This window comes from Podarcis bocagei, assembly GCF_964188305.1.
Source record: "Podarcis bocagei genome assembly, chromosome: 3".
Taxonomy (NCBI): domain Eukaryota; kingdom Metazoa; phylum Chordata; class Lepidosauria; order Squamata; family Lacertidae; genus Podarcis; species Podarcis bocagei.
Window position 1 is genome coordinate 95,363,467 of NC_138127.1, and position 26,760 is coordinate 95,390,226.

General features: G+C 40.4%; 1 protein-coding gene across 3 annotated transcripts; it reads left to right on the forward strand.

Annotated features, from left to right (window-relative positions):
• Window positions 1–936: 936 nt before the first annotated feature.
• Window positions 937–26,595, forward strand: LOC308583984 (stonin-1-like). 3 transcript variants are annotated; one of them, XR_014006498.1, is made up of 5 exons: window positions 937–1,124; window positions 14,471–16,430; window positions 23,636–23,838; window positions 24,781–25,180; window positions 26,164–26,595. XR_014006498.1 is itself a non-coding variant. In XM_081188552.1 (4 exons), exons 2-4 carry the CDS (start codon window positions 14,522–14,524, stop codon window positions 24,853–24,855), a joined length of 2,187 nt encoding a protein of 728 aa, XP_081044678.1. In that variant the 5' UTR covers window positions 937–1,124; window positions 14,471–14,521; the 3' UTR covers window positions 24,856–26,595. The 3 variants fall into 3 exon arrangements, 2 of the variants coding, with proteins under 2 accessions (XP_081044678.1, XP_081044679.1); XM_081188552.1 differs by having other exon boundaries at window positions 24,781–26,595; XM_081188553.1 differs by lacking the exon at window positions 937–1,124 and adding an exon at window positions 2,794–2,960 and having other exon boundaries at window positions 24,781–26,595.
• Window positions 26,596–26,760: the final 165 nt, after the last annotated feature.

Consider the following 26,760-nt stretch of genomic DNA (forward strand, 5'->3'; position numbering starts at 1 on the left):
CAGCAGCCCCTCTGCCTGAATGGTAATTCCTGGCATCCTGATACCTGAGTGCCAGACAGATAGCCATTCCAGAAATAACAAACCCAGATTAACTTGGTGTGATTAACTTGCTGTTAAATAGGGAAATGTAAATATATTTTTATTATACTTGGTGGGTGTTTGGTAGAGGGCAAGGAGATCCATGGGGCAGGGTCCAGGATGCTCAGATTACTGCCACCAGACCTCCCCTTTCATGATGTATTAGTGATGGAGTTAGGGTGTGTGTGTGTAACATGGGGTTTAGCAGCTAATAAAAGTTTGGGGGCTCTTTTGTTCGGGGCTTCCATCTTGTTCCACCTTGTGGCAGGTGGGAGTCCTGTCACGACAGTCTTCAATAAAGACCAAGCCTACTAGCTGCTGTTTTGCTCTGGTATTCCTGGATGGTGCCCTTGTTTTTTGTCCAAGGGAGCCCTCAGATTTCTCCGTTAACAAGGTCCACATGGGGGTTCTGCTGTCCCTGTGTATCCTGCCCCCTGAGGCCCCCAACCTCACCTTGCCTCATGGTGGCCAGGCCCTGCTTGAGAAGTCCCAACTTCCTATCCGCCTCCCCCCCAGCATGGAGGTGCTTTTCGCCTCAGGCCCCCAAAAGGCGCCAAAATCCCTACCACTCCCATCAAACAAAAACAAATCCTGGGAAGTGACTGCGCCTGCGCACAGATGGCTCGAGCCGGCCAGACGAGCAGGCGGAGCTTCGTCCCTGCTTACCCATCCTTCCCCCCGCTCCCGCCTCACTCCGGTTCGGTAGATGCCCCTCGTCAGGGAGCTGAAAAGCTCTCGCGCTCTGGACGTTGGACGCGCATGCGCATTCCCCTTATCGTCGCGCGCTGGTGGCTTTTGACAGTTAAAAAAGGAGCGCGAGGGCCGGGCGGGAGGGGGAAGCGGAGGAGGAGGGGGCGGGGCCTCCCGTCCTGAAGTTTTGAGGAGAGAAGGAGGGAGCTGGCGGCGACTCTCCTCGGCTCCGCGCCAGGCGAGGCTGGGGTTTGGGTCCCGGCCAGCCTTCCTCCGGGCAGAGTCTGCCGTCTCCCTTCTCTCCCTGCTGCGTTCCCTCAGTGCGCTCGTCGGAGCTCTGAGAGGCGCCCGCGCCGGTAAGGATGGCGGGTGGGCGCTTCTCCCTTCGGAAAGAGGGGTGTCTGAGGGGACGGGTGTGAGGGAGGGGAGGGTGCAGCCCCTGTCTGCGGGGGGGGGGGGGTTATAATGGTGCGATTAGCTCTGGGCTTAACGGTCTCACAGGAACTCCCCCCCCCCAATTTATATGGCAAATGTGCATTGCTGCTCGGACTTCCAATGGGGTCGGGGGTGAGGGGCTCCTCCTGAAGTTTCTGCTGGTTGGGTGGGGGTGGGGGCTGTGGACCGTGTGGACATCTGCTTCAAATCCCTACCCCGAGAGTAACTATTGGGGGAAATTCGTGGAAGACCCCCCCCCCGCTTCTCTCTCCAGGGGGAGAAGGAGGTGGGGGGGGGGGGACACACGACTTCGTTTATTGCCATTGCCAGCAAGGCAGATGCCTCACACGCGTTTTACTCAAATTGCCGCAGGCGAACGTTTTGCATTTCACCTCAGTGTTTACATCCCCCCCCGGCAGAAAAGGATAACGGCGACAACACTTCGCGCATCTGATTCGGTCCGCGAAAATCTTTATGCCACGTTTAGTGCTTTGAAGGCCCCCCCCCCCGACGCTCTTTTTGATTCTGTTGTAATTCTCGGTTCGCTTATCTGGGAGAGCGAGCCCTTTTTTAAAAAAAATCTTTTTATTAGTTTCAATTCACTATAGAGCAAAAAAACAACAGAAAAAACAGAAAAAGAAAGGACATTACATAGCAAAAAAACCAACAAATCAAACATACAATAACTAAACAATACAACAGTAATTGACAATAAAGAGCGAGCCCTTTATGGGACATTGTGAAATTTACTTCCAAGTAAAAGTGCACAGGACTTCGGTTGTTTCCTTCCGATTTTAGGGAAGCAGCTCTGTTCCAGCAAGAGTAGTTCTATGCTGGTGGTTTTACAGCATCTCCTTCGTTTCAAAGTGTGCTTGTAAAATTTAAAGTTGCCCCTCGTTTCAGAGTTTGTGTTTGTGCAAGCACACACTTTGGTTGAGCTGGATATACCACATACAATACATACCTTTTCTTGGGGGGTGAAAAAAACTATTCTTCCCACTAATACTTAATCTCTGTCGCTTCAAAGGGCAAGACCAGAACCAAGGTGTGGAAAGTTAAAGAAAGCAGATTGTGGCTAAACATTAGAAGAAACATCCTAACAATAAGAGCTATTCAACACTGGAAAAGACTGCCTTCCTTCACTAGATGTATTTGAGCGCACCCATCTGTCAGGGAAGCTATTTCTGCATACTGCACTGCAGTTCCTATACTAAGCAACGGGTTGGATTAGATGACCTCCACAGTCCTTTCTAACTCTATTAATTCCATTTTCTCCATAGCTGTTGGATGCTGCTTTTATTTCAAGCCTTTCTTTGCTGTTTGACATTACAAGTCACCCCATCCTCTGCCCCCCTCACTAACTGGACTGGAAGAACTGCCATCGCTTTTTTCTTGTTCTTGCAGTGGCTAGAAGCTATTTATATCCTTATCATTACCCACCAAAGGTCTGTTCTTAACCTGAAACTGTTCTTAACCTGAAGCACCACTTTAGCTAATGGGGACTCCTGCTGCTGCCGCGCCACCAGAGCACGATTTCTGTTCTCATCCTGAAGCAAAGTTCTTAACCTGAAGCACTATTTCTGGGTTAGCAGAGTCTGTAACCTTAAGCGTATGTAACCCAAGGTACCACTGTATAGGTTATTTTACCTAGTGTTGTCCTGACAACTAAATGGTTTAAAGAATGTCAAAATGATGGCTCCCCACTCCAGTGCTTTGATCCAGAGGTGAATAGGAGGCTATAATCTGTGTTTGTGTTTGTGATTGTGAGTATTTATTTATCTGCTATAAGCATGCTTTGCAAGCAAGGAAAAAATTAGCCCTGCACTATTCCAGGTGCCTGTTTAGGGTGAATTGGCAGTGGCTAAAATGTGTTGGATGACCTTGAGATTGAAATTGTAGGGATGCACTTCATTTGGAGGGTTATGGTTATTTAAAAGAGTAATGATATAGAAAGTTTGTCCTTTTTCTACACAGTAGAAATACTTGCATTCCAAACACTGCGGCTCTGCAGTGAGTGCTTTTTACCTTTAATAACTTATTTGGGAAAGGTTTGTAAATAGCAATCTTCAAGTATTAAATCTGAGGGGTCACTTTCTTTCTCAAAATCCAAAGATTCAGCCTGTCTTCTCCTTCAGGGCCAAACACTGACTTTCTTTTAGGCTTCCTTTCTCTATTATAGGCAATTGTAGTTACCGTATTTTTCACTCTATAAGACGCTCCAGACCACAAAGCACACCTAGTGTTTGGAAGAGGAAAACAAGGAAAAAAATATTCTGAATCTCAGAAGCCAGAACAGCAAGAGGGATCGCTGTGCAGTGAAAGCAGCAATCCCTCTTGCTGTTCTGGCTTCTGGGATAGCTGCGCAGCCTGCATTCGCTCCATAAGATGCACACACATTTCCCCTTACTTTTTAGGAGGGAAAAAGTGAGTCTTATAGAGCAAAAAATACGGTACTTTGTGCGCTGAATCTGCTACTTTGAAAAGGGTAAAAATGTTTGCAGTTGCCATGTGAATACATTGATACAAAAGTACCAGAATTACTTGTCCCTAAAGATTTGTAGCCATGTTAGCTGGTTGCAGCACAGCTGAAAATTTTAAGGTGCCACAAGACTTTGTTTTCCTCCCTGATGGTTGGCTAATGATTTGAGAATGGTGCAAGTTCTTTATCTTGTATTTTCTCCTTTGTTTTCCTTTAACTAGGTGAAGCAAGTGAACAGATGTATTTTGTTTTGGTAGTGATGGATTATTATTTTTCTTGTGGGGAGTGGGAACAAACAGGGGTGGAAAGTGGGATGAAATATATTGGGAAATTAATATTGGAAACAAATAGTCTTTTGGGAGAATCAAAAGGTGAAATGTTTTGGGAGAAGGCTAATTGGCAAAGAAATTGTTTTGGGAACCTGGCTTGTGCTTCAGATTCCAACTTTGCTCTGCTCACAGTGTGTTGTCTTGGGCAAGCCACTTTATTTTATCTGGTTCTGTACTCCAGTTTCCAGTACTGGCTCATCAGATATCTCTGAGAAACTTACAAACATGACATGAGGGCAGCATCCACAACTGGTGTTCAGAGGTATATGATGTACATGGAAAATCGGGGTGGAGCAGAATTAAGGGAATGCATTGTGGGAGTGGCTTTCTATATGGGACATATAACAGTCCCAATTTTGGAGGTAATAGCTACCCCTGGTTGTGGGATAACACTGCATTCTTTGACTTTTTGCTAGGTGCTAGCTCAGGAAAGTGTGTTTTCTCTGTTTCAGTATTTTTGAAAGTTAAACAGTGCGCCTGAGTGTTTGTGTGTGTGCTGGCATGCTTCTGTTTGAGTTATTGTATATATTAAACTTTGTACAGTAATAACATCTAATTCGTATAGCAATCTATAAACACCTTTTATAGGATGGAAGACATGTTAAGAATATGTAGAGCAATTCTCCACCCAAGTTGGGATCAACCATATACAAACTTGTCTACATGTTAGCCAATATATTATAGGTTGTCCACAACTGGCACAAGAGTTAAGTGTCTTTAACTAGGGGCATGCCTGATGAAACAGAGGTTCAGGTAGGGCAGCTAGTTGCCATTAGCTAACCTGCTTTAAAATGATTAGCACAATCTTCCATCAAAAGAGGCAGAAGGGAGGATAGAGGTAATGTTCGAAAAGTGCAGGGATGTTTGATGCCACCATAGCTAGTAACAAATAAATAATTTTATCTTGTTTTACAGACAAGACTAAGGCCAAGAAACTTGCCTAATTGGAGTTTGGCAGGTGTTTGAACCCTGTGCTCCAAATCCAGATTTTTTTCACCACTAGTCTGTGCTGAGTTTATTACATCCTATGCTTACAGTCACCATTTAGGTTTGTTATATATTGTTGTACAGAAGCTTTAAAATGATGTTAGCTTCATGAAAACTTTGCAAAACAGTGCCAATATAGTCAACCTCAGAGCAAACAACTTTGTGATAACATTAGTTTCTGATTGCCAAGCTTGGGTCTAAATTTTCAGCTGGCACAGAGCCCCAGAGTTTGCTGTGGTCAACGGGAGTGGAAAATTATGTCTGAAAAGCCTCCACAGTGGCAGGAGGGAGCATTTGGCTGTACAAAATGCTAAGAAATGGAGATGTTTTGGAACATCAGCTTTCCACTAACACACTTGAGGGTAGTGGATCACGTGGCTAGGTTTTTTAAATACTTGTTCCTTAATTACAAAATTATTAATTTCTGTTCTGCTGCTTTAGAAAGGATAGGTTTTACGGGAGGCTTACTTGTGTTAGTGGCTGTGCTCGAAGTTGTCAGCTTTTTCTATTGCCAACCAGTATTCATGGTGGTTAAAATACAGTCAGAAGGGCTGGGAAGAATGACTGTACTAAATTGCTTGCTGACCAGCATTCCTACTTACCGTAGTTGCCAGTTAGCTGTTTTTCAAAGCTAGCTTTAGTACTGGGCTTATACAAACTACTAGTGATTATCCATATCCCCCCTGTTTTCATTGTTGGTAGGAGCCTTGCCTTCAGCCTATCTGTGGTGAATAAAAGGTCTTGCCAACCCACCATATCTTGGAAGTATACTTTACTAACCAATACTTTGTGTGCAAGGCTGTATGGAGGAGCCAAGAAGTGTTCAGAGATTAACTCTTCCAGTTTCTACCAATATGATTTGCACAAGGGTAGAATTACCTCATATCAATTTCCTCATATCATTGACCATACATTGCTATCAACTGATAGCCATCTCAGCTACTCTGATTTAAACTCACTTTAGATTTCAGACAAGCTGACAGCCAAGCTCCTTTATTGTGAAAGGCAGTTGCATTCCAATCATTCTTATTTTTTTGGTCCTATTAGCCAGGGTTGTCTGAACTTTGTACTAAATAAATCAATCAAAAGTCTATACAAAGGTAACCCGTGCACCAAGAAAAATGGAATTATGTTACACTGTTACACAAATCAAGCTGATGTGCCTATATATTTTAACTTTTTTGTATACTATGTTCTGCTTCTGAGAATCGTGGGAAGGGGTTGGAAAGCCTTTGGCAAAACTAGTTGTGAATTCCAGTTCCTATTCCAATAGGAAAAGCCTACTTTAAATTGTGCCCCACCTACAGTTGTTTGTTCTTTGTGGGAAAGCATAATTATTTTCAGTTTATTTTACAAATTCATAAACTGCTTCACAGCCTCAGGCCATCAAAGTCATGTACAACAGGCCATCAAAGTCATGTACAACAGGATATTCAATATTCTACCTACACAGCAAATAGTAGCTTCAAGGAGGATGCTTTCTGTATGTGTGAGAAATGATTACCGGTAATCTACCCACCCTGGACCCTTTCTGAATTTGTGGTTTCTATGGCTGCAACTTTTTAAAAAAGTGGGAGATCTAACTTGCCTGCATTGCATCTTGTTTGGTGTCTGTGATGCTGAATCCTGTGCCCATTTTTAATAATAATAATAATAATAATAATAATAATAATAATAATAATAATAATAATAATAATAATACACACCTGACTTATGCAGTATACACAAAGAGACATAAGTTTCCATTGATTCTGTATACTTGTGGATTTTCCCTTATACTCAGATGAAACACTCCTTTATCTGAAAAATCATGATGCTGTTAAACTTTTTTTTTAAAGCCACCTAAACTAGAAGGCATACAGTATTTGTGAATCTTATAAACATTGAGGGATACAAAGTGTGTGAGATGTTCGACCATGATTTTTATTTCACAAAACTTCTAGAAGTGTTTCTCTGCTTTATGTGTTTTGATGGAAAAGAGAGTATTACTCTTTGGTATAAATAGTTGTGGTTAGGGAAGAGGATAAAAATAGCTCATCAGCCATGGTGAGGCATAGCCAGAAGTTGAACTTAAGCAATATTTGGAATGTAAATCAAACTAGCAGGAAATTCCAAGTTAAGACTGGCATTTTGTCCTTACTTAACACACACATATGAACTTCCTGACTTTTCTCGGTTAATAACTCGAGACAGTTGCATTGCTTTGAGGTTTTTAAGCAGTTCAAACCTAGCAGATTGGTTTTAAAGGGATGATAGCACTTTTGCATGTAGAAGGAACAGGGTTCAGTCCTAAGGATCATCCAGTTTGGATCTTTGTCAGAAACCCTAAAGGAACAGTGTAGGGAGGAATATTAAAGTGTTGTACACCAGAAATTGTAGGATTGTTGTCTTGACACTCTGTCCTGCTTTAAAAGCAATAAAGTGATAAACTCTTCCCTCTAACTGTTCAGATTGGGAACATGATGCAAATTGCTGAGTGATCACACCATACAAACACCTGATAAATTTAGCTTTGTGTGTTTTTGGATTATAATCTGCATGCATATTAGTGCTTTACACATACATGGGAGGGTCAGTGATATCTTTCTGCTGCATTTATATAGGTCAGCACTTCCGAGAAACTTGGGATTTATGCATGCATCTTTTTGTTTCCTTGAAACATTTTAACTGTCATGTTCAGTGCTTACTATTCAAAGGGTAAAATCTTCAAATCTGCATAGGGAAGAGCTGCTTGAATTCAAACTTGATGTTCACTCAAGCTGCCTGTGTGCATGCAGATCTCTCTCCCCCCCCGCTGCATTTTACTCAGGTGTACCAGGTCTTGTTTCAGTGCTTTATGCTCTGAATCATAAAGGTAAAGGGACCCCTAACCATTAAGTCCAGTCGCGGATGACTCGGGTTGCGGCACTCATCTCGCTTTACTGGCCGAGGGAGCCAGCGTACAGCTTCTGGGTCATGTGGCCAGCATGACTAAGCTGCTTCTGGCGAACCAGAGCAGCGCACGGAAACGCCATTTACCTTCCCGCCAGAGTGGTACCTATTTATCTACTTGCACTTTGATGTGCTTTCGAACTGCTAGGTTGGCAGGAGCAGGGACCGAGCAACAGGAGCTCACCCCGTCGCGGGGATTCGAACTGCCAACCCTCTGATCGGCAAGCCCTAGGCTCTGTGGTTTAGACCACAGCGCCACCAGCATCCCTTGCTCTGAATCATATTGGTGATTAAAGATGAGCTTGAGCCCACATGCCTAGCAGCTAGCTCTGAGACCAGACCAGACCAGACCAGACCAGATTCGATTTGATTTATTATATTTCTATGCCACTTTTCATTCAAATGAATTGAAAAGTGGCTTAGTAACAATAACATAAGAGAACATCCCAAATAAATAATATAAAATAATGAAATCGTCTATAAAACACCATTAACAAAACAACTGAAAAAAAGATAAACAGCACAATTACAATAAAAGTCATAGAATTCATAAAGTACTACAGCATTCATAATTTATAAAACAATATTAACAACATTAACAAAATAGCAGCCAAAAAGTAAATTAAGCACAGTTGAATTCATATACACACACTCCCCATCCCCATGACTCATAATCTTCTATTTTATTCAGTTCATTAAAATACACATACACACAATGCCCATGGCAGCAGCTCCATTCTGAAGGTTCCTAGGGCTGGAGGGTGAGACAAGGCAGATGGGAAAAGCTATTGCCTGGTGGCCAGTAGGGCTGAACAATATACTGATAAATTGTTCAATACTGGTTTCTAGACCACATCATGATAACCATTTAAAAACAATTAACCTGGCAATACATCGTGAATCACACCATGTGTGTGTCTGTGCAACATGCCTTTGCCTGGAAGCAGCTGGCAGAAAGCACAGTTTCATGAAGCCACTGCTGATGCTGAATCGCTGACTTCCCTCCCAGATGTCACAAAGTAAAAATAAGACCCATCACATTGGCCTGTGTCATTCAGCCTCTTTCCTCCCTTGCTCTCTTCTGTGTGTGTGTGTGTGTGTGTGTGTGTGTGTGTGTGCGTGTGCCTGACTTACTGCATGTCCAATCTCCATGCTCCTTTGCCTAGCCACAAGCCCAATCTTCATGCTCCCCACCTGCCTGATCTCCATGTATCTTTGCCCACGGACACGCCTCATCTCCATGCTTCTTTGCTCACTGGCACAACTGATCTCCAGGCTCCTTTGTCCAGCCGCAGCTTTAATATTTAATATTTAATTATTCTGTGGCAGGCTTGTTAGTGATAAAGAGCTCAGGAATTGGAAGAATTAGAAGCTGTAGCTGTGCTTGTGTTTCTTTAAGACTGGCTCCATTTTTCTCCAGAGCTGTTAACTTCATGGTGAAGCAGAATGCCATTCTAATGCAGCAAGTGAAGAGAAAGGTGTTCATGACTCTTGTGGAACTTAACATTTATCATGAAATCAGAAGGAACAAAAACTGATACATTTAATTAATATGACAGAGCACGTGTGCAAAACCTTAACACCAGAAATTTAATGCAGGGTTCTGCTTTGATCTGTATTAGTACATCTGCTGTCCATAATACCTAAACTGCAAACATGTGCAAGATTCTTTTTCAGAAGGGCAACAGGAAATGGCTTTTGTAAAACAGGAAAAAAATCACACATATATTAACAGACAAATAATAGAGGTTTTTTGGGGGTTTTTTTGAGTGGGACGGGTTAGACTGTATGCCTGGCCCACTTCTATTCTTGGAATAGCCAAGCTAACTTCCAGATGAGGTGATGGGCTGTTAAGAGGAATAAAGAAAGTGCCTCAGATGATCCCCTTCATCTCTTCTTCTTGCTGTCCCTGGGCCAGTCCATTTCTTTTTTTTTTTATAAATTTTTTATTGATTTTACAAAAAAAAATTTTAAACAGTACAAACAAATAAAAAGACAAACAAACATGCATAGTTTCATAACCTTTTTTTCATATCCCTTGCTTCTCGGACTCCCCCATACCTCCCCTTCGTGCATCCCAATGTCCAAAATTATTTCAGCAACTTCTATCTAGATTTTATCAAACATACGTCTTACTAATTTTTCCTTCAACTTAGTCTTATGTCGCTGTAATCTCTTTTTTTCTTCTCGAAACCTCGACATTTTAACATTCATCCATTTTATAATAGTTCTTACGATAGATTTTAAATTTCTTCCAATCTTCTTCCACCGACTCTTTCCCCTGATCACGGATTCTGCCGGTCAACTCAGCTAGTGTCATATAGTCCATCACTTTCATCTGCCATTCTTCCAGAGTGGGTAGATCTTGTGTCTTCCAATACTTTGCAATGAGTATTCTTGCTGCTGTCGTAGCATACATAAAGAAAGTTCTGTCTTTCTTTAGCACCAATTGGCCGACAATGCCCAAGAGAAAGGCCTCTGGTTTCTTAGTAAAGGTACATTTAAGTACCTTTTTCATTTCATTATATATCATCTCCCAAAAGGCCTTAATCTTCGGGCATGTCCACCAAAGGTGGTAAAAAGTACCTTCAGTCTCTTTACATTTCCAACACTTATTATCAGGCAAATGATAGATTTTTGCTAGCTTGACTGGGGTTGTGTACCACCTATAAATCATTTTCATAATATTTTCTTTTAAGGCATTACATGCCGTGAATTTTATCCCGGTGTTCCACAACCATTCCCAGTCAGCAAACATAATGTTATGACCAATGTCCTGAGCCCACTTAATCATAGCTGATTTAACTGTTTCATCTTGTGTATTCCATTTCAGCAGCAAATTATACATTCTTGACAAATTCTTAGTATTGGGTTCTAACAGTTCAGTTTCTAATTTTGATTTCTCCACCTGGAAGCCAATTTTCCTGTCTTGTTTATACACCTCCATTATTTGATAATAATGGAGCCAGTCTCGTACTTTAGGTTTCAATTTCTCATGACTCTGTAACTTCAACTTATCTCCATCTTGTTCCAAAATTTCCCAATACTTCGGCCATTTGGCCTCCATATTGAGTTTTTTCAGCGATTTAGCCTCCAAAGGTGACAACCATCTAGGGGTTTTATTTTCCAACAGATCTTTATATCTTATCCAAACATTATATAAAGCTTTCCTGACAATGTGATTTTTAAAGGCCCTATGCACCTTAATTTTGTCATACCATAAATATGCATGCCAACCAAATGCGTTATTAAAACCTTCCAAATCCAAGATATCTGTATTCTCGAGGAGCATCCACTCTTTCAGCCAGCAGAACGCTGCTGCTTCGTAGTACAACTTTAAGTCCGGCAGGGCAAATCCCCCTCTTTCCTTTGCATCCGTTAAAATCTTAAATTTTATTCTGGGGTTTTTGCCCTGCCAGACGAATTTCGAAATATCCTTCTGCCACCTCTTGAAACATTCCATCTTGTCAAGGATTTGCAATGTTTGAAACAAAAATAACATTCTAGGCAATACATTCATCTTAATAACTGCAATTCGGCCTAACATTGACAGTTTCAAATTTGACCATATTTCTAGATCTTTTTTAATTTCCGATCAACACTTTTCATTTCCTCTGTAATTCCATCAAAGACAGAGCCGCATCATGTTCATACACTTTTTTGGAGATTGGTTCTAATTTTCCCTGTGTCTCTTCAGCAATGTTTCTGGCATCCTCTGCAATCTTGCGTGTTGCAGAATTTTCTTCAATCAGCTTATTTATGGATTGCGTATTAGATGTCACACTTTTCGTGTTCAAGTCCAACCTTGCTGTTAATTCTGTGAGTTTTTGTGAATTTTCTGTACTCTGCTTTGTTAAAGCTTCTAAAGATTGGTTTATCTTGAGCAATGCCTGTGTCATTGAATCCATGGAAGCGGCTGTCACTTTCTCTTGCCCAGCTGCTCCTGCCGGTGTTAAACTTGATATTGAGCCCCTTTTCTTTTGCTGTTGTTTTGCTTTAGCTCTGGTTGTTATCTCATCTGCTGGGCCACTCATGTCCCAAGGACGTTCTCACAGGAGCAATTTCCTACTGGAAAATTCCTCTGTCTTATTCTATTGCGTTGCAACTGTTACTGTTCAACCCTCTAGAGGGAGCAATCCAAAATGTCCAAGTAAAGGAAACAAGAACAAAGAACAAAGAAACCAAGCAGCTTCAATATAAATGCTGCAACACTTTTTCTGTATAGTTTCTCTGTCAACGCTGTCCAGTAAATTGTTGCAGCAAAGTCCCAAACTTTGTATCAGTTAAACTTTGTAACAAATAACAGGTAACAAGTAACCAGTTTCTAAAAGCAGTTTCTAAAAGCAATTCACTGTCTTGGTACCTTATTTTGGCAGCCCATCTCAGGGGGTTAAGGCAGCGGAACTTTTTTCTTTCAATAAATCATGCAGGTTGTTAAAGTCACTTTTTCTCCCCTCTGCCCCTGCTTGCTAGAAGGGAGACTCGTATCTAATGCCAGGGTTAAACAGTCATACAATTATTCTCATTGAGATGCAGCTTTATGTTTCGTTGCTTTGTCAGTCATGCAGTCGGGGGAAGGCAGACTTCCTTAATTTTAACCTTCCCCGTTTTCGGCCGAATTTTAAATTTAATTTTTAAAGTCCCAGGTAGTTGTCTTGTCCTACTGACGGGTTTTTCAATGCAGTTCAATTTACAGGAAGGAATCGGCGCTCTCCGTTCATGGCGATGCGGCTTCGCTCCGCAGGCTGGGTTGCAACTCTCAGCACCGCGCTCACTCCCGATGCCGTTCCAGAGCCTTTAAAAAGGCTCTTTCGCAGTAAAGGGGGGCGCTTCTGGTGCCCACCGAATCTCCTTGTTCACAGGCTTCCGCGCCTGTGATTTTAGGGGTCCCCCGCTTGCCGTAGCGGGTCAGACCCGAACTTGCGGAGCAGTCCTCCTCCGGAGCTCGGAGAGAGGACCGCCATTAAACGCTGGCGCCGACCGGAAGTCCGGGCCAGTCCATTTCACCCTCTATCCCAAACTGCAAATCAGAGTCCTGCCACAAGTTTTTATCTGGGGACACTTTCTTCAGGATCAGCTGGCCCAGTCTCCTTAAGTTGGTGGTCAAGAATTCTCCTCTCTGCTTACTTCCAACATCTCTCAAACGCTTCATGGACCCAAACAAAGGCAGTTAAGCCTCCCAGTGGCTCTTGCCCCCCCCCAATCCCACAGCACCCTGGGCGATGCTGGCAAAGTAATAAGTGATAACTGTAATTCTGTTGACAGGCATAGGAATAGACACCACAGAGAAGGATTTCATCTGGAAAAAGTCTATCTTATTGTGTTTATTGGCTGGAGCATTAAATACTTGGCAACTTGCAAAAACTAGAATTCCAAAAAGGAATTCAAACCATTTGTTCTTGAGCATTACACTAAAATAATTGGGACTACACTATATTGTATATAATCCTGAAGCCCTTTACTAAACAAACATTTTATATTATCTCCATGCTTCTTTAGTATATTGCATTTTGTAAAAAAAATGTTTTGGGAATAATTGCCTTTATAACCCTGATGAAGAGGGACCAAATTAAGTGTTGTCTCAAAACTGCATTAGCAGAGGAAACAGAATTGTAATTATGAACAAGCTCCTGATTGAAGCATATGATTAAGAAATTAAGGCTTCTTTTCATATAATATCAGTGTGGGTGTATGCGCGCACTTACCAGTAAATTCAGGTTGTACAATGAAAGTTGATTTGGCAGTCTTGCAAAACAAATCTATTCCCCTGCCATGGCCTTTTTGTGATAAGGAAAATGCACTGAAAAGTGTGTGATAAAGATTTCTTGACTCAGCATCGTCTAACCTCCCCACAAATAAATTGGAATGAATGCTCAGTTAATAGCTGTCATTGTCTAAGCTCTCTGCAAACTTTATGCAAACAATACAATAATGAATCCTCTACTGTATAAGCAAGCTGTTTGGAAGTGCCCACGGACACTAGGATACAAATATCGCCCACAAATATGTTTTCTTTGTATGCCTATCAAAATAAGCTCTTGCCTTGTATCCTTGGTTTTTGTAGCCACTGATAATACAAGCTTGTCAATATCAGCAATCCGGGGTAGAGAAAATGCCTTTCTTTTTTTTGTCCCTACCCTGCATTATCGTAAATTACTGCAAATAAAGTAGAAATATATTGCATATCCATATTTGTATAAGGTGAGTCCCCACAATTTTTTTGGCTATTCAGAATTGGTTGCTCCCTTTTGGATTTGTCATCTTTGCCATTCATTAAGAACCACTAGGCTCCAAGGTATAAGATGTCTAGGGCTGATGAAAATATCTATTATGCTCATTTAAAATCAGTTTCACTATTCTAGCCATAAAACCCTGGGAGTTGTAGTTCTGGGAGAGTGCTGTGGTTTGGAGGTTCTCCAGTTCATTCACAATCACAATTTCAAGGATTCCTCAAAGGCTTGAAACTGGTCTGTCATGGGGATGTGCTCTTAGAAAGATAGTACGCATTTTCTTACACATTCCATTTTCTCTTTTTAAACAGATGATTTGCAAGTGAGACTTCAGCTGTGTATCTCCAACTTGTTCCAACAAGATGTTTACAACGAATCCTGCAAATTGGGTTACATTTGAAGATGAACCCCTATTCCATTCTCCTCAGAAAGCAGGGGGAAGTCATAGTGCCTGCAAAGCAAACGGGCTTAAACTCCATCTACCTAAAATGCCTGATTCCTTGAGCCAATCTCCATCTTCCAGCAATACTCCTCTTTCCTCTCCTGTAGTTGACTATTACTTTAGCCCTGGACCTCCTAGCAATTCTCCACTATGTACACCCACTAAAGATTATTCGGTCAGCCCTTTATTTTCAAAATCTGGAATTCAGCACCTTTATCCTATTCCAGAGTTGTCATCCAACATTAATATTCTGTCAGTGGGTGGGCCATCTTCTCAAAAACTTACTGGTACCTCGCAGGCTCAGCATCACTCAGAATGTTCAGTCTCAGAGCCATTAAATGGTGCAAATGCCACTCATCAGGAAAGCGCAAAGAAATCAGAAGATTCCCTGGAATCAGAAACATTCTTCCAATACATTCAGAATGACTGTGCTTTTGCGAGTCCATTTTGGTCAGAAGATTCACCAGATACATCCATCAATGTGCACAAAAAGGATGCAAACCTTGAAAAGGATAGTGGCTCTTCCAGTGAAAAGGACAGGTTCCCTGATCAGAAAAGTCTCAATCAGGGATCATTCCACTATATTTGTGAGAGGCTTGAGCACTTGCAAACTGATACTTCAGATAATGAAAGGACTCTGACAGCCATGCCATACATGTATACAGGAGATGTTTTTTCTTCGTTTCTTCCACACAGCCTCTTCAGCAGCCAAAGAAAAGATGGCTGGCCTTTCATGTTGAGGATTCCCGAAAAGAAGAATATGATGTCATCAAGGCAGTGGGGGCCTATATACCTTAAGGTCTTACCCGGAGGAATCCTACAAATGTATTATGAAAAGGGCCTTGAGAAACCTTTCAAAGAATTTCAGCTGCAGCCATTTTGTAAACTTTCAGAACCCAAGCTAGAGAACTGCAGTATCTCTGGGAAAATCCATACTGTGAAAATTGAGCATGTGTCTTATGTGGAGAGAAAGAAGTATCATCCCAAAGCTGAAGTGGTTCATGAACCAGAGATAGAACAGATGCTAAAGCTGGGAACGACTGATTACAATGACTTCACTGACTTCCTGGTGATAGTGGAGGAAGAGTTAATGAAGCTTCCTGTTATTTCAAAACCAAAAAAACACTATGAAGAACAGGAAATGATCCTGGAGATAGTGGACAACTTTACAGGGAGGATCACTAAAGCAGAAGGGAAGCTAGTTGAAAGTTCTGTCATCACCCATATTTATTGCTTGAGTTTTGTGAATGGAAACTCTGAGTGTTTTTTGACACTGAATGATCTGGAGCTTCAGAGGAAAGATGAGCACTACTTTGAAAAGGATGCGAAAAAATGGATTGAAATCATTGACTATCACTTCCATCAATGTGTGAAAAAACAAGAATTTGAGCAGTCAAGGATAATTAAATTTACACCTACAGAAGGCTGTAGGTTAGAACTGATGCGTTTCAGGACATGGTATAATGGAGCTGATCTTCCATTTTCTGTCAAGGCCATGGTGGTAGTACAAGGAGCTTATGTTGAACTGCAAGCTTTCATAAACATGTCCTCTTCTGCTCTGACTTCAGTGCATTCAAATTCCATGAAACCCTGTGAAAGTATTATGGTACACTTTCCTATTCCCTCACAGTGGATTAAAACTCTTTGGACCATGAACCTCCAAAGACAGAAGTCTCTGAAAGCAAAAATGAACAGAAGAACATGTCTTGGCTCTTTAACTGAGATTGAATCTGATCCTGTAATACAGGTCTCAATTGGAACAGCCAAATATGAAAGTGCCTATAGAGCTATTGTGTGGAAGATTGACAGACTTCCAGATAAAAACTCAAGTAAATATTTGTTTTATATAAAGATTTTTTCTAAAAATGGTATAAAGCTGTGCTGAAAGGGAATTGCATTTTCTCAGAGTGGGTTACCAATATGACGACTCCAGAGATTTTACTGGCCAATTGATTAAAATGTATGGCATGAAGGCTGCAGATGGTGAATTGTGTGTGCTATTGAGCTGGGAAAAAGAAAGACACTCTTGATATAGCACACATTCCTGTGCTTTAGAAATCTGAATATTTTAACCACACCAACCTAACAAAGCAGCTCTGATAGATGCTTGATTCAAGCCAAGTGATAATTAGGCCTGCTTTTCACATTCCGTTTAAGAAGTCTCGGCACCTTCATATTTGAAAGTGTTTATTTTGTTTCATTCATATTCTGGGATTTTGCTTTATTAGATCCAGGAATCAAACTCCCTCTCCCTAGGTGGCTACAATTAACTTCTGTAAATTCACTGCATGTACTACAATGTATATTGATATTGGAAAAGGAAGTGTGTAGGGGTAAGAATTTATAAATTGTTCTGGAACTGGTGTCTTTCCATCTTGGACATCCATATAAATTTGATATCACCTTTCCAGGTATGAAGTGCATCTCTGCATCTTCAAAAGTATGCAAAAAGTAAAAAAAATAAAAATATTCATGTTAGATTGCAGGAAGAAATTCTGTTGTCCTTGGAAATGGCAATGCATAGAGGCCATTCTACAACTGATCTTTTGCATTACTTTGAAGGTGATATAAGAATATAATTTACTTATTGTCCACAGACAACAAATTTAAAAAGTTACAGAATGTAAAATATGTATGATCATTAAAAGCAAAAATAAGAAAGTAATAATAGCTTGTCTAATTGCTGTTTTTAGAAATATTGCAACTTACTGAGAAATTTAAAAATACAGTAGTGCCCCGCAAGACGAATGCCTCGCAAGACAAAAAACTCGCTAGACGAAAGGTTTTTCCGTTCGCGATTTGCCTCGCAAGACGAAATTTCCCTATGGGCTTGCTTCGCAAGACGAAAACGTCTCGCGGCTTTGTTTCCTTTGTCTAAAAACAAAGACATGTTTTGTTTATAAAGTTAATTTATTTTCCCTTCAATTTTTGAACTGCTCTTTACAGTATGTGTGACTTTAAAGAGCAGTTAATAAACTGTTGTTGTACCAAATTCGGCTTTGTTTGCACCTTTTTTGACCATAGGAACGCATTAATTGATTTTCAATGCATTCCTATGGGATTTCGTGCTTCGCAAGACGAAAAATTCGCTAGACGACAAAAATTGCGGAACGAATTAATTTCGTCTTGCGGGGCACCACTGTAGAGACCTACGTAAAATGATAAGAAGGAGGTACACATGGAAACATACAACAGACTTTTTTACTTTCATGTTGCATACTCATTTGTGTGTACCGCACACTAAAAATAGCATATGTTTAAAAAAATGTATTCTGTGAGCTGTGTTGCATTATGTTGCTAAGTAAAAGCATAATCATGCAGCATAGTTATCGGAAAGAGCCAAAGTTCAACACATGGCAGTGAAACCCCACACCTCATTTTGTAGTATGAATTCTTCCAGTACAGTGGTACCTTGGTTGTCAAACTTAATCTGTTGCAGGAGTCCATTCGACTCCCGGAACCGTTCAAAAACCAAGGCACGGCTTCTGATTGGCTGCAGGAGCTTCCTGCACTCAATCGGAAGCTGCGCAAGCCGCGTTGGACGTTCGGCTTCCGAAAAATGTTCGCAAACCGGAACACTCATTTCTGGGTTTGTGGCGTTCGGGAGCTGATTTGTTCAGAAGCCAAGCCGTTTGGCAACCAAGGTACCACTGTAAATGAATTGGAATAATTAGTTCTGTTGGCATCTCTTATTCTTCCATGTTGTTCCTTTAGAAAGCTCAGACCAGAGACAAACACTGCTTAAGTATGCCTAATCAGTGTTTGTCTCTGGTCTGAGCTTTCTAAAGGAACAACATGGTAGAATAAGCGATACAGTGGTGCCCCGCAAGACGAATGCCTCGCAAGACGGAAAACCCGCTAGACGAAAGGGTTTTCCGTTTTTGAGCTGCTTCGCAAGACGAATTTCCCTATGGGCTTGCTTCGCAAGACGAAAACGTCTTGCGAGTGTTCCAATTTTTTTTCGCTCCCCCCTTTTTCTAAGCCGCTAATAGCCTTTTAGCCGCTAAGCCTTTAATAGCCGCTAATCCGCTAAACCGCTAATAGCGCTAATCCGCTAATCCGCTAATAGGGTTGCTTCGCAAGACGAAAAAACCGCTAGACGAAGAGACTCGCGGAACGGATTATTTTCGTCTTGCGAGGCACCACTGTATATTTATGCAAAATAGAACTTTTTGTGGTATTTCTGGTTCTGAATTTTGGAAATATGTGGTCTGGAGTGCAGATTGTAAAGAATATTTTTCACTCTATCTACTGACATAGCCTCTGTCAACCAAAAGAGAGCAGTATTGTAACAGTTAGATGACTGTACTGCCAGCCTTTTCTTGAGATTCTTGAGTTCTGTTAAGTCCATTGCAGCTGACATACTAGATCTACTTTGGAAAGAAATATCCTCTAGTGCTATGCTGGTGGACTAGCTAATGCATTCAGTCCATGTTAGTGCTGGAATATCCACAGCGACAAGAGACGGCCTCCAGTTACACTTCTGTTCTACTAATATTTCATTATATAAATATCTAGTGTAGCACAAGCACTCAAGCTTTTTATCATGGCCAAGTATGCTATAACCTTTCCGCCAGTGATAGGGGAAGTGATCTAATATAATACAGGATATAATCCTGTATATGCCTGCTCAGCAGTAAGTTCTGTATTTCAGTCTTAGTTGAAATTGAAGGTGTGGAGCAGTTTGAGATTATATATGGTCCTGTTGGTTTGTGTTTTCAACATACAAAAATAACTTTTAAAATGATGTAGCTTTAGTAATAATTTAAAATACTCTTCTATAATTATGATTTAAAAAATACTGCTATGAAGGCCTGTTCATATGACAGGTCCTTGGCTATGGGAAAAGCCTGCATAGAATGGCTCCATTTGGTTGCCAGCCAGCCAGTCATTGAGAGTCATTAGGGAGTTGGCTGTCACATTCTTCAGTAACATAATAATAGAGTGCAGCCCTATATGTTGTATATTGCAGTAGGCAAGCCTTTCAGGGTATAAAGGTATAAATAATAGTAACTTGAGTTTGCATCAAAATAAAGGAAGTGAAACCGTCAGGTGAAAGGTACATTGGCTATTGTAACAATCTGATTTCAGGAGTACACCGGGGTATATGATTTAAACCCACTTTGTATGTGGTGGCACACACATACATACATACTTGCTAGCTCTCTGGAGGAAAGAAACATTATGCATGAAGTATCAGACACTTAGTGTCCTTTGGTGATTAGGATGATTCATCTCTTCCAGGAATGTATGTAGGTATATTTGTGCATTTTAAAAATGCTGGGGATGAGACAGATGAAAATATCATAACTTTAAAACAACTCTTTAACTAATACAAGGACTAAGTTTCCCTTTGTCAAAATAAAAAAAATTCCTTCCAGTAGCACCTTAAAGACCAACTAAGTTAGTTCTTGGTATGAGCTTTCATGTGCATGCACACTTCTTCAGATACACTGAAACAGAAGTTGCCAGATCCTTCTATATAGTGAGAAGGTGGGGAGGGGTATTACTCAGAAGGGTGGTGGGAATGGGAGATTGGCAGATAGCTGAGATGAGCCTGTTGACGACTCTTAACGACTGTAATAGGTCTTACAGGAAAAGGCAAGGGGTGAGAAGGTGAGAAATGGCTTAGTCATGTATAATGAGATAAGAATCCAATGTCTTTGTTCAGACCAGGTCTCTCCATGGTTTTAAGATTGGTAATGAGTTGCAATTCAGCAGCTTCTCTTTCCAGTCTATTTCTGAAATCCTTTGTAGTAAAACAGCTACTTTGAGATCTTGTATAGAATGTCCTGGGAGATTGAAGTGTTCTCCTACTGGTTTCTCTGTTTTGTGATTCTTGATGTCAGTTTCCCTTTGTCACTGTAGTGGGGTAGATTTAAAAATTGCATAAGAGCAAAGTTAAGTGAAAGTGTTACTTGGAAGAGTTGCTAGTGATAGATAAATAATGGATTTCCCCTGCACTGGAAAAGATTTTAAATTTGAAACAATTGTAATCAATTATGAAAGTGAAGTCTGCTTATTGTTTAATCTAAAGGTCAAACATAATGCCCAACGAGGGAAATAAGATAAGGCCTAGCTCATATGCATGTTTCCAGACTACAGTATAGCATAGATAGCAAGACATTTGCAATTTTTGAGAGGCCACAGCCAACATTGCTATGCTGTTGTCGTATCATAGCCCTCTTCAAATGTTTAGCTTACACAATTAATGTATGTGTTTATGGAGGCATGGAGTCTTTTAGCATCTTCCTATGTGACACATTTTCCCCAATTTGACAAAAGGAAAATTGAGTCTGCAAGCAAGGTCTTCAAGTCCCTGGGTTCAGTCTGGAATCTATAGTAATGAAAATGAGTGAGATCCAATGTTGTGTGAATGGGTGTTCATCCAGACTGCATAAAGTTTCCACTACCAAAACAAATACAGCTTTGCATGAGGAAAAGAATGGCAGCTTGCTAATAGCTTTCTAAAGCAAGGCCATTGTTGATAGGATGTAAATATGGCAGAAATGTGACTTTAACTCAAAACTATGGGAGAAATGTGACTTCAAATCCAAATTGAAACAATGATCCCTTAACCACAATCTTTCTTAATCATTTTTAAATGAAATCACATGGGGTCTAGTTCCTAGATTATTTTCACATTGGATTTTCCAATAACTGCTGGTAATATGTCTGCCTTGTTCCAGGAAATGCTTTCTTGGCAGCATGGCCTCACTGCTCTTCTTTTCAAGTTTATAGTAAATTGTTAAAGGATTTGATATAATAGAGAATATAAGCAAACAAAATTAAGAATAAAAATCCCACCCCTGGTCTAATACATGCTGTGAGCGGTCAATGTGGAATGCCAAATTGAGCTCTTGAGTGTTTATTTTATGGGATTTCTAGTTGGTTGGTTTCCATATCAGTTATGATTATTAGGTAACAATTCATGGAACTCCAACGGTTGCCTGAACAGTTGGACACTCTGCTTACATAACATTACCTGGCATTTATAGGGACAATTTCCTAAATGTTATTTCCCTATATTCCCCTCCTTTTTATTGTGCTGTTGCATTTCCCTCCTATTGCAAATGAAAAGATCTGAGGCTGGGAGAGTGTCTTTGAAGTGGGAACAGTGAACTACTGTATAAAGTAGTAATAAGATTGTGAAGTGAAAAATAGGGCTGTTGCCTCCTTAAAGTTTTAGTTGATTGACCCTATGCATTACAGTACTAGAATAATTAAGTATGCATACATTAGCATTTTGAGTAAGAAACATTTTTCTGCATACTTTTTGTTTTTTTAGATGGCATATGTATGAATTTCAACATTTTAAGTCAGTCCCTACTGTGTAAGAGAGGAGAGGGAATACTACTTCTAAGTTGGCGCCTGCCTCCTGCTGTTTTTGTATTAGAAATCTTTCCTTTTCTGCCTGATTAGAAAAGATGCCCTGATTACTTGGCTAAATGTACATTCCTAATCAAGTGCTGGATAAATATAAATAGTGTTTAAAAATTGGGTGAAACATTGTATGCAGATGCCTCCATTAAAACCTCCTTGGGTGATGTTTGTGGGAGAGGATGCAGAGACAGGAAGAGAGAGGCTAACTCCTCCCCACACTTGCCACAAGACTCTTATGCTAGATTGCTTCTACTTTGAAGCTGCTTTTTATTTCAAAAAGGATCAGTTTAGGTTGAAGTACACATGTTTGTGTGTACTATATCCTTCACTGAAGATAAAATTCCCAGTTTACTTTCTCTTTCTGATACCCAAGACATACTTCACTGCATATTTTAACATACCCATTATGGAATTTTAATGATTACCCATATACTTAAGATGCATTCTAAAGTAAATTCCATCAGATTCAGTTGAATCATAAGCATCTTCACTGAATCTCTGCTAGAGGCTTATTGTAGAAGCACCTGTTGTTTGATGATGTCAAATCCTGTATCATTAATTTTAAGCCTCAGATCCTCAGGCATCCTGGCCAACGTTTTCATACATTGGCAAAGCTTTGTGAAGACTAAAACCTCTTGGTGGTTTAAACAGCTCTCAGTGAAGTTTTTTGGGTTGCTCTTAGATGAACAAAGTTTGCACATTAATGGAGTACAATAAGCCCGCAGATTATGCACATTTAACTTACGCAAATTAAGATTTACGCACTTGGCAGAGAAAAAAAAGTGGAAAGAGGGCGGGTGTCCAGGGAAAAAAGATTTTGGCAATCCCACCCACCATTGAACCCAATATGTTTTGACGTGATTTTGGCTTTAGGCATGATTTCTGGAACATAACCCTTGCATAAGTTGCGGACTTAGTGTAATTGCCTTAATTCTTTTCTTGCTTGCTTCTGCAGGGAGCTTTTTGCTATAGAGGCATTCACAAAATAAATAGAATCTGTGTGATTTAATAACTGTAGTTTTCTAAATAGTTGCCACTGAGAAAGGTGATGCCTTAAGGTTGTAGCCAATGCTAGTCATACTCAGAGTAGACCCATTCAAATTAATGTCTTTGGCTAAATTAGCTCCCTTAATTTAAATGGGTCTATGCAACCTATAAAGTATAACTGTCTGTGCCTGAACTGGAGCTTCTGTTTCTTTATCAACCATACTGACAACCATATTGTCAAACCATATTGGTACATTGGTGTACAAGTGACTACGCTCTGACAGTAACTTGCAGATGGGGAAATTAAGGGGCAAAAGCCCATGTGGACTATGTGTTAGAATGAAGGTGTTTGGTGGGGATTACTGCTGATGGAGTATACTTGAAATGGTGAATAATTTCATGTAATATTGAGCTGTTTGTGATGGTGAATTATAAAAGTGTTTCTAGCCTTCCGAGATACAAAGAGCAGCTTTGAATGGGAGCAAATGCTCCTTTTTTTAAACCAGGCATTGATGGTGCTTGTGACCTGCTGAGCTACTTTCCTCTTTCATTGGGTTGCTCTACTTAAACACAGCTTAGCAAAAACCTCCAGTAACTTGATTGTTCTCTCAGCTACTTGTCTTGGCTAAAATTCCTGTGACATTCCCTCCATCCTTTTCTCAAGGTCCAGATCATCCGCACAGTTTGTCTTACAAGCTAGAACTTGGATCGGATCAGGAAATCCCCTCTGATTGGTATCCCTTTGCCACAGTGCAGTTTGTGGTGCCTGATGCATGTGCTTCCGGAACTGAAGTTAAATCATTGGGCATCGAGAGTGACATCCAACCCCAGAAACATGTGATACGTAAAGCATGTTACAACTGCCAGGTAATCTTCTTGTCCTCTTGTTTTGTTTTTTAGTCTGATGGAGCATCAAGGCAACAAAGCAAGTCAGGCAGCTATGCAAGGAAAAGCTTGGTATCACCCATTTATTTATTAAAGCATCAGCTAAAATGGTCACGAAGGCACAATAAAGGCATTCTGGGCCACGAGCTAACTGTCAGTAGGGTGTATCTTGTAAAAACCTATAGCTCAAGAACTGAATCTTAGAGACGTTAAGCCTGTAGGAACTTAAGTTTTCAGTTCTACTGTAGCATGGCAGCTTTGAGGGACTGCAGTAAAATGCAAAGATAAACCTATTTTGGGACCGGGGGGGGGGGGGGTAAGGAAACTGAAATATAGTTTCATACCGTACAGACTTAGCTAGTGAAAAAGCAGTTTAAAACTGAAACGTGTAGGGTTAGCTTTCAACTCAAACTCAGAGTAGGATTCTGTTTACTGAAGATTGATACTTGCACTGCAGAAAATTGATACATGTTTTACCTATTATGTTGTTAGTTTTTAAATTTCTGCTTCAGTATTGATTGTTTTATATTTATAGCATTGTAACCTAGGGTCCTAGGACAGAGGGTAGGATGTAAGTTTAATCAATATTTTTATAATAGTATTTACTTTTCCTCTTGTTCTTATATTTTGTTTTCTACTTGGGGTATGTATCTGATGAGGTAGATTTTGATAAACCTCATGCACTCTGCAGCTTTTAATTTGCAACAAAGTGCTGCAGGATTTCTTGTGTTCTTATGCTATAAACAAACATGGCTTCTACACTAGCAGGTGATTGCTGGTTACACAAGTCCCGGTTCATTATTGTCATCTAATTTTTAATAGGATTAGAATGCTAGCTATTGGTTCACTGGGTATAGTGTCAAGAGCTTCAGTAATGTTACTGCTTTGTAAAAAGAATACAACCTTTTTGCTTTCATATTACAGGTTGAAATTGAGAAGAAATGGATAAGGCTTGATGGCGAAGATTCCAATAAATGTGGCAGTTGTCAAATGCAGTAGTGAGGAATCGAACTGAAGAGTCTGATGTGCTGCTAGGACTGTGGGGGAAAGTGCTTTATATATTGCCTCCAAATGAGTTTGCAAGGCCATGGACTTCAGCATATTCTCTGCAGTTTGTTATGTTGAAAGACCAGATACCATTGGAAGTTTGTGCTCCTAACTTTTAGCTTACTGACCAATGTTATCCTTTAAAAAGCTAAAGCACACAAAGTCAATTCACAGTATCTTGAAAATTAGTGGCACTTGATATGAACTCTTGTAAGGCAGTTGCCTATGAAGCATTTAGACTTAACATCAAATATATATTTTGCCGTGGTCCAGAAAGGTAAATTATAAATTTCAAACTAAGTTATGTATTACAGTAAGCCTGCAACTTATGTGGGGGTTATATTCCGGGGATTGCACTTAAAGCCAAAATTGTGTACAGTCCAAACACATGGGGTTCAGTGTTGGGTGGGATTGCCAAAGTCATTTTTTATAGAATCATGTAGTTGGAAGGGACCCCAAGGATCATCTAGTCCAACCTCCTGCAGTGCAGGAATAAGCAGCTGTCCCATACAGGGATCAAACCTCCCTCATTGGCGTGATCAGCACCATGCTCTAACCAACTGAGCTGTCCAGGCTGATTCCTGGAACTCCACCTTTCCACTCCCATTTTATTTATTTTTTATTTTTTGCCATGAACACATAACTGAATGTAAACAAGTTAAACATGCATAAGTTGTGGATATACTGTATATATATTTGTAGGTACTTTGTGAATGTAATCATATGTCTTACTCTTCCCAGTATTGGTAAATAATGCAAGCCTAAAGTATATTGAAAAGGGGTGTCATTTGGCGGAGCAGATAAGAGTTTCAGTGGCTCATAAATGGGATCTTTTTGGATGATTCCACTATATTATTCCTGTGCAGAGGAATATATGTATGGAAAATGTTACTTTTGAATCCCAAATCTACACTGGCTTTTCAGAATAGTTCCTGTCAGGAATTTAATTCATTGCTTTCAGTATTTCTTTGAAATCTATTGCATACATTCTTCCACACAGGAAGGCATACCATGTTTCAAATAGCTAATAAGTGCTGCTCTTTTGGCCTCTCCTGTTTGAATCTGTAAATGGAAGTTTTTTCCTTTCATTCTTTGGACGGGGACTCTGCCTGGGCTCATGGGGGTGGGGGAGGCATTGTGGGTAATAAAAATTCTTGACCTGAAAGGATGAGGCAAAGTTTTCATTTCAGGATCTTGGACAGAACAGAGTTATTTTTAACACATTGCCAACTATTATGAATTATTTTGGATCTCCAACAGGAACAGATGTTAGATCTGGAACAAAAGCATGTCCTGAATTGCTAGTCAAAGAAGCTATAAGATCCAGGAGACTCCAGAAGAACGTGGAAAGCGAGATGTTCCTTTGCGTTGCCAGCTGAGCTAGAGTTTGCTTAAGGGGTGTGCCACAGAAGACTTCTAAGTCTGAAGGAAATATGAAACTGTAAATGCTTTGACAATCACCTTAACCTTTTAGATGCTGACTTTTAAGCTTGTAGGACAGTTCTAATTGTCCCCTTATGGGAGACATCATCTTTGTCCTTTGCTTTTTGAGGCCTTTCTTGTATACTCTAGAAGCCAGAGAAGTCTGTCTCTGTTTTAATCTGTATTGATGGATTTCTGCTTTATTGCGATTGCTCTAGATGATATCTTTGCTGTGTGTAAGTCTTTTTGAAATAAAGCTGTAATAGCATACTTCATCTCACTTTAATATTTTGTCCCTGCTGCAGATATTAAATATGGACCTTAACACTTCAGCTAATTCGCCCCAAAGGGAAAATGATTTAGAATAAATTGAGTTTTATTAATCTGGGAAAACATAGTTTATATTATAATTCCAGTTCAATGGAAGTGGATATT

What these genes read in the sequence shown, in the direction of transcription:
- LOC308583984 (XM_081188552.1), top strand. Translation starts at nt 14,522, where the DNA reads ATGTTTACAACGAATCCTGCAAATTGGGTTACATTTGAAGATGAACCC. An exon ending in ACTTCCAGATAAAAACTCAA is followed by an intron (nt 16,431 to 23,635) that starts GTAAATATTTGT and finishes CCTTTTCTCAAG; the next exon opens with GTCCAGATCATCCGCACAGT. An exon ending in AAGCATGTTACAACTGCCAG is followed by an intron (nt 23,839 to 24,780) that starts GTAATCTTCTTG and finishes TTCATATTACAG; the next exon opens with GTTGAAATTGAGAAGAAATG.